This window comes from Bombina bombina, chromosome 1 (assembly GCF_027579735.1).
Source record: "Bombina bombina isolate aBomBom1 chromosome 1, aBomBom1.pri, whole genome shotgun sequence".
Taxonomy (NCBI): Eukaryota; Metazoa; Chordata; class Amphibia; order Anura; family Bombinatoridae; genus Bombina; species Bombina bombina.
Window position 1 is genome coordinate 1,468,862,600 of NC_069499.1, and position 9,001 is coordinate 1,468,871,600.

The 9,001-nt window shown below is 38.5% G+C and overlaps 1 protein-coding gene across 1 annotated transcript; it reads left to right on the forward strand.

The window, feature by feature from the left end:
• The first annotated feature begins 7,711 nt into the window (after positions 1-7,711).
• On the forward strand, positions 7,712-8,452 carry LOC128666523 (spindlin-Z-like). Its single transcript, XM_053721181.1, has one exon. It carries the CDS (start codon positions 7,712-7,714, stop codon positions 8,450-8,452), a length of 741 nt encoding a protein of 246 aa, XP_053577156.1.
• The last annotated feature ends 549 nt before the right edge of the window (positions 8,453-9,001 follow it).

The window sequence follows — 9,001 nt, forward strand, 5'->3', positions numbered from 1 at the left end:
GGGTCCCGGAGCCTCAACCGAAACAACAGCATGAAAGAGGAGATATATCATCCTTTAGAATAATAGATTACAGGAAAGGCATTGATTTTAGAATCCCAGAGATCATTTATATGACCCGGGAAATAGAAAAAAACATTGATTAGACACCCAGTACACTTATTTTTCCTCAGGCCTTTTTAATAAGAGGGTCCCGGAGCCTCAACCGAAACAACAGCATGAAAGAGGACATATGTCATCCTTTTGAATAATAGATTACAAGAAAGGCATTGATTTTAGAAACCCACAGATCATTATTTGCATCCGGGAAATAGAAAAAAACATTGATTAGACACCCAGTACACTTATTTTTCCTCAGGCCTTTTTAATAAGAGGGTCCCGGAGCCTCAACCGAAACAACGGCATGAAAGAGGACATATGTCATCCTTTTGAATAATAGATTACAAGAAAGGCATTGATTTTAGAAACCCACAGATCATTATTTGCAACCGTGAAATAGAAAAAACATTGATTAGACACCCAGTACACTTATTTTTCCTCAGGCCTTTTTAATAAGACCCGGGAAATAGAAAAAAACATTGATTAGACACCCAGTACACTTATTTATCCTCAGGCTTTTTTAATAAGAGGGTCCCGGAGCCTCAACCTAAACAACAGCATGAAAGAGGAGATATGTCATCCTTTTGAATAATAGATTACAGGAAAGGCATTGATTTTAGAAACCCACAGATCATTATTTGCAACCGTGAAATAGAAAAAAACATTGATTAGACACCCAGTACACTTATTTTTCCTCAGGCCTTTTTAATAAGAGGGTCCCGGAGCCTCAACCGAAACAACAGCATGAAAGAGGACATATGTCATCCTTTTGAATAATAGATTACAAGAAAGGCATTGATTTTAGAAACCCACAGATCATTATTTGCAACCGGGAAATAGAAAAAAACATTGATTAGACACCCAGTACACTTATTTATCCTCAGGCCTTTTTAATAAGAGGGTCCCGGAGCCTCAACCGAAACAACAGCATGAAAGAGGAGATATGTCATACTTTTGAATAATAGATTACAGGAAAGGCATTGATTTTAGAATCCCAGAGATCATTTATATGACCCGGGAAATAGAAAAAAACATTGATTAGACACCCAGTACACTTATTTTTCCTCAGGCCTTTTTAATAAGAGGGTCCCGGAGCCTCAACCGAAACAACAGCATGAAAGAGGAGATATATCATCCTTTAGAATAATAGATTACAGGAAAGGCATTGATTTTAGAATCCCAGAGATCATTTATATGACCCGGGAAATAGAAAAAAACATTGATTAGACACCCAGTACACTTATTTTTCCTCAGGCCTTTTTAATAAGAGGGTCCCGGAGCCTCAACCGAAACAACAGCATGAAATAGGACATATGTCATCCTTTTGAATAATAGATTACAAGAAAGGCATTGATTTTAGAAACCCACAGATCATTATTTGCAACCGGGAAATAGAAAAAAACATTGATTAGACACCCAGTACACTTATTTATCCTCAGGCCTTTTTAATAAGAGGGTCCCGGAGCCGCAACCGAAACAACAGCATGAAAGAGGAGATATGTCATCCTTTTGAATAATAGATTACAGGAAAGGCATTGATTTTAGAATCCCAGAGATCATTTATATGACCCGAGAAATAGAAAAAAACATTGATTAGACACCTAGTACACTTATTTTTCCTCAGGCCTTTTTAATAAGAGGATCCCGGAACCTCAACCGAAACAACAGCATGAAAGCGGAGATATGTCATCCTTTTGAATAATAGATTACAGGAAAGGCATTGATTTTAGAATCCCAGAGATCATTTATATGACCCGGGAAATAGAGAAAAACATTGATTAGACACCCAGTACACTTATTTATCCTCAGGCCTTTTTAATAAGAGGGTCCCGGAGCCTCAACTGAAACAACAGCATGAAAGAGGACATATGTCATCCTTTTGAATAATAGATTACAGGAAAGGCATTGATTTTAGAAACCCACAGATCATTATTTGACACCGTGAAATAGAAAGAAACATTGATTAGACACCCAGTACACTTATTTTTCCTCAGGCCTTTTTAATAAGAGGGTCCCGGAGCCTCAACCAAAACAACAGCAAGAAAGAGGACATATGTCATCCTTTTGAATAATAGATTACAAGAAAGGCATTGATTTTAGAAACCCACAGATCATTATTTGCAACCGGGAAATAGAAAAAAACATTGATTAGACACCCAGTACACTTATTTATCCTCAGGCCTTTTTAATAAGAGGGTCCCGGAGCCTCAACCGAAACAACAGCATGAAAGAGGAGATATGTAATCCTTTTGAATAATAGATTACAGGAAAGGCATTGATTTTAGAATCCCAGACATCATTTATATGACCCGGGAAATAGAAAAAAACATTGATTAGACACCCAGTGCACTTATTTTTCCTCAGGCCTTTTTAATAAGAGGGTCCCGGAGCCTCAACCGAAACAACAGCATGAAAGAGGAGATATGTCATCCTTTTGAATAATAGATTATAGGAAAGGCATTGATTTTAGAAACCCACAGATCATTATTTGACACAGTGAAATAGAAAAAAACATTGATTAGACACCCAGTACACTTATTTTTCCTCAGGCCTTTTTAATAAGAGGGTCCCGGAGCCTCAACCGAAACAACAGCATGAAAGAGGACATATGTCATCCTTTTGAATAATAGATTACAAGAAAGGCATTGATTTTAGAAACCCACAGATCATTATTTGCAACCGGGAAATAGAAAAAAACATTGATTAGACACCCAGTACACTTATTTTTCCTCAGGCCTTTTTAATAAGAGGGTCCCGGAGCCTCAACCGAAACAACAGCATGAAAGAGGACATATGTCATCCTTTTGAATAATAGATTACAAGAAAGGCATTGATTTTAGAAACCCACAGATCATTATTTGCAACCGGGAAATAGAAAAAAACATTGATTAGACACCCAGTACACTTATTTATCCTCAGAGCTTTTTAATAAGAGGGTTCCGGAGCCTCAACCAAAACAACAGCATGAAAGAGGAGATATGTCATCCTTTTGAATAATAGATTACAGGAAAGGCATTGATTTTAGAATCCCAGAGATCATTTATATGACCCGGGAAATAGAGAAAAACATTGATTAGACACCCAGTACACTTATTTATCCTCAGGCCTTTTTAATAAGAGGGTCCCGGAGCCTCAAACGAAACAACAGCATGAAAGAGGACATATGTCATCCTTTTGAATAATAGATTACAGGAAAGGCATTGATTTTAGAAACCCACAGATCATTATTTGACACCGTGAAATAGAAAGAAACATTGATTAGACACCCAGTACACTTATTTTTCCTCAGGCCTTTTTAATAAGAGGGTCCCGGAGCCTCAACCAAAACAACAGCAAGAAAGAGGACATATGTCATCCTTTTGAATAATAGATTACAAGAAAGGCATTGATTTTAGAAACCCACAGATCATTATTTGCAACCGGGAAATAGAAAAAAACATTGATTAGACACCCAGTACACTTATTTATCCTCAGGCCTTTTTAATAAGAGGGTCCCGGAGCCTCAACCGAAACAACAGCATGAAAGAGGAGATATGTAATCCTTTTGAATAATAGATTACAGGAAAGGCATTGATTTTAGAATCCCAGACATCATTTATATGACCCGGGAAATAGAAAAAAACATTGATTAGACACCCAGTGCACTTATTTTTCCTCAGGCCTTTTTAATAAGAGGGTCCCGGAGCCTCAACCGAAACAACAGCATGAAAGAGGAGATATGTCATCCTTTTGAATAATAGATTATAGGAAAGGCATTGATTTTAGAAACCCACAGATCATTATTTGACACAGTGAAATAGAAAAAAACATTGATTAGACACCCAGTACACTTATTTTTCCTCAGGCCTTTTTAATAAGAGGGTCCCGGAGCCTCAACCGAAACAACAGCATGAAAGAGGACATATGTCATCCTTTTGAATAATAGATTACAAGAAAGGCATTGATTTTAGAAACCCACAGATCATTATTTGCAACCGGGAAATAGAAAAAAACATTGATTAGACACCCAGTACACTTATTTTTCCTCAGGCCTTTTTAATAAGAGGGTCCCGGAGCCTCAACCGAAACAACAGCATGAAAGAGGACATATGTCATCCTTTTGAATAATAGATTACAAGAAAGGCATTGATTTTAGAAACCCACAGATCATTATTTGCAACCGGGAAATAGAAAAAAACATTGATTAGACACCCAGTACACTTATTTATCCTCAGGGCTTTTTAATAAGAGGGTCCCGGAGCCTCAACCAAAACAACAGCAAGAAAGAGGACATATGTCATCCTTTTGAATAATAGATTACAAGAAAGGCATTGATTTTAGAAACCCACAGATCATTATTTGCAACCGGGAAATAGAAAAAAACATTGATTAGACACCCAGTACACTTATTTATCCTCAGGCCTTTTTAATAAGAGGGTCCCGGAGCCTCAACCGAAACAACAGCATGAAAGAGGAGATATGTAATCCTTTTGAATAATAGATTACAGGAAAGGCATTGATTTTAGAATCCCAGACATCATTTATATGACCCGGGAAATAGAAAAAAACATTGATTAGACACCCAGTACACTTATTTTTCCTCAGGCCTTTTTAATAAGAGGGTCCCGGAGCCTCAACCAAAACAACAGCAAGAAAGAGGACATATGTCATCCTTTTGAATAATAGATTACAAGAAAGGCATTGATTTTAGAAACCCACAGATCATTATTTGCAACCGGGAAATAGAAAAAAACATTGATTAGACACCCAGTACACTTATTTATCCTCAGGCCTTTTTAATAAGAGGGTCCCGGAGCCTCAACCGAAACAACAGCATGAAAGAGGAGATATGTAATCCTTTTGAATAATAGATTACAGGAAAGGCATTGATTTTAGAATCCCAGACATCATTTATATGACCCGGGAAATAGAAAAAAACATTGATTAGACACCCAGTGCACTTATTTTTCCTCAGGCCTTTTTAATAAGAGGGTCCCGGAGCCTCAACCGAAACAACAGCATGAAAGAGGAGATATGTCATCCTTTTGAATAATAGATTATAGGAAAGGCATTGATTTTAGAAACCCACAGATCATTATTTGACACAGTGAAATAGAAAAAAACATTGATTAGACACCCAGTACACTTATTTTTCCTCAGGGCTTTTTAATAAGAGGGTCCCGGAGCCTCAACCGAAACAACAGCATGAAAGAGGAGATATGTCATCCTTTTGAATAATAGATTACAGGAAAGGCATTGATTTTAGAATCCCAGAGATCATTTATATGACCCGGGAAATAGAAAAAAACATTGATTAGACACCCAGTACACTTATTTATCCATAGGCCTTTTTAGCAGAGGCTCCAGGACCCTCAACAAAAACAAGAGCAGGGAGGTGGGCATAGGAGTACAATGTAGTGTGACAATAATAATGTGAAGGGGAAGATTGCGGAGTTGTGGCATTTTAATTTTGTTATCGTGGGAAGTACTTGCAATGACCTTGCTCTGATGAATCCATATTGCAAATGTGTTTTTTAAGGCACTGTTTGTCTATTTTTTGAATATCAGCATTTGGTAATTGAAGCTGAACTTAAGGCTGGTGAGAACCGACCTTTCTTCTGGCTGTTTGCAAATGTTGTGGCTCTGGACAAACATGTGAATAAGGGGCCATCAGCCATATTCTGCACGCAACCCCTTTGATGATTGACAATAAACATGTGTCACCTGCAATCAGAGCCCGTTACTTCTGTCTAAATCATCTTCCTGGTATGGACAGGCCACTGTTTCCCTCAGCAAGTCCGAAGCTTGAACTACAAGATTGTCTTGAGTATGGTAGGAAACCAAAGTTTATTTAATTCTGTACTATCACCACAAAAGCTGAACTTCTTGAACCAAGGAAAATGCAAGCAATTTCAAGTGCTTATGGATGACAAGGACGTCCTGTCCTGTGGTGCACAGAGATGGAGAGGATTTTGGGCCTCCCTGTACACTACCCAGATGTCTCCAACATCACCAGAAACACAAGACAGCGACTCTTGGGAAGTTCCTGGAGTGTTCCGGTAGCCATCTCTTTGCGCCCCGAAAGGAATACTTTATCAGTGTTTTTGTATACATCCGACAACAGCTTCGGAGACTGTGGTGACGCACATGTTATTTACTGTTGTTCCAGCTGTGGCAATATCAATTGGCATTAAAAAGGTAAGATTTGGGGGGCGGAGCCTATAGCTGTTGCGGTAGGACGTGTGTTTGAGGAGCTCCAGGTCTTACAATTTACTTTGGAGTTAGTTTTCAACCTTAATTTAATTTTCTTTTTGGGATTCATAGTCACACTTTCTGGGGATATCCAAGAGGAGCCTGGTAAAAGCACTAGTCACCCCTTATATCAACGGGTACGGAGACCTGTTTTTTGCATTTCCAATATGGCGCCGGACACCAAACTAATCCTGAATGAAAAAAAAAGGTAAGATTTGGACTAGTGACGCACATTTTATGCACGCTGTGGCAATTGCAATTTGCATTAAAAAGAATCTGCTAACAACCACTACCTACGACCACACCTGACTCCTGAAGTCATGCTTCAGTTATTAACTCAAGTTAAATTATTATTATTATTTTTTTTTTTTTATTATGCTCAGCAGATTAAAAACATACCATTCTTTTAGTCATATCACACGACATGTCAAAATGCTGCATGGAAAATGGCAGTGTGCAAAGTCATAATCTTAGTGAAGCTATAAGTGCATTACATTTTCTAAAATAAACAAAAATACCGAAAAAAAAAGGAAAGAGGACATATGGCATCCTTTTGAACAATAGATTACATTTAAGGCATTGAGTTGAGAAACCCAGAGATAATTTGTTGCAAACTGGAAATCTAAAAAAACTGGATTAGACACCCAGTACACTTATTTATCCTTAGGCCTTATTAGCAGAGGCTCCAGGACCCTCAACAAAACCAGCAGCAGGAAAGAGGACATATGGCATCCTTTAGAAAAATAGATTTCTGGAAAGGCATTGATTTTAGAAACACAGAGATCATTAGTTGCAACCGTGAAATCTAAAAAAAAATAGATTATACACCCAGTACACTTCTTTATCCTTAGGCCTTTTTAGAAGAGGCTCCCGGAGCCTCCACAAAACCAGCAGCATGAAAGAGGACATATGGATCTGGCAGTGGAAATTTAGTGGGGGGAGGGGTTCCAAGGACGAAGGAAAAGGAGGAACTGGAATGTGAGGGTATGTGCCGGGTCTGGAAGTTCAGCAGGAGAGCTTGAGGCAGTAGTTGCTGTTAGTGCTGCCGACAAAACCTATGACGGATAAGGCAGGCAGAAAAAAGGGAGGAGGTTAGGACACTTAAAAAAATAATAATATATCATTGAGACAGAGTACTGCAACAAATCGCAAGGACTGGAGGGACTGTGTAGTAACCTGAATGTTACGTCTATGCAGCACTCTTCAGGTTGTAGTAGCCTGACATCGGAACCACTTGCTGTGGATTGAAACACAGAAATCTTGCTTGGATGGTGGACTAAAAGGACACAGTTTCTTTGTATAGACTGGAACAAAAAAGGGAAATTGGAGGAATAGGATTTTTACCCTAGTTTGGCAGCTTTGCTGCCCTTTTATACACAGATGAATGAAGACCCCATTCGGAAAGGCAGCAGGTCAGAGAGCCAGAGGTGATGCAGCACATGCAGGTGTGTCTGCCAGTATGATGAAAAAAAGGACTTCTCACAAGAAGCATCGAAATAATGTTGGTCCAAGCAAACCAATTTCCCAGCCCCGGAGGAATATTGTCGGTTGCAGAATACAGCATGGTTGGAAAGAAGGTAGTGGCCCAATAACACAATGGAAAGGAACTGTGTTGGATCAAGTGCCAGTCAACCCATCCCTTTATATTATTAAATATGATGGATTTGATTGTGTCTATGGACTAGAACTCCACAAGGACGAGCGAATGTCTGCTCTTGAAGTTCTTCCAGATAGAGTTGCTTCATCTCGAATTAGTGATGCTCACTTGGCAGACACAATGATTGGTAAAGCTGTTGAACACATGTTTGAAACAGAAGATGGTTCTAAGGATGAGTGGAGAGGAATGGTCTTAGCAAGAGCTCCCATAATGAACATATGGTTTTATATAAGCTACGAAAAGGACCCAGTTTTATATATGTATCAGCTATTAGATGACTACAAAGAAGGAGATCTCTGCATCATGCCAGACTCTAATGATTCCCCTCCAGCAGAAAGAGAACCAGGAGAAGTTGTGGACAGCCTTGTAGGAAAGCAAGTGGAGTATGCCAAAGAAAATGGCTCAAAAAGGACTGGCATGGTAATACACCAAGTGGAAGCCAAACCCTGTTTATTTCATAAAATTTGATGACGATTTCCATATTTATGTCTACGTTTTGGTGAAGACATCGTAGATGTAATATTTGACTTATTGCCAAACAGGTGGATTTATTAAATGTAATATATGTAGACAAACCTGTCCACTTCTGTCCAATTATGTGACGCTTCAGATTCCAGGCAAGCCCGCAACCCCTTAAAGGAAGTAACGCAGTTTTGTTGCTAAGAACAAAAAAAAATAATTTCCACATCAAAAGGAAACAAACCACGTTCTGTGAATTACAACTCATTTTGCATAATGGAATTTATCCTTTAGAAGGAATCTGATCTAGTAGTGGTGAATTCAAACAAAAGAAGCATGGATGCAAGAGACAAACTGGGCGAATTCTGTAAATTTTCAAAGTGGGGGTAAAAAAAGGTTATAAAAATGTAATTGTTGTATTTCTTAAGCACTCATTCCTCATCAATACAAGTCCAGTTTGGTATATCTAACTACTTTAACATAGTTATCAGTATGTATTTCAAGTAAAAGTATTTTTCCCAGTGTTACTTATGTCTTATAATGTGGGGAGTGTGGTGC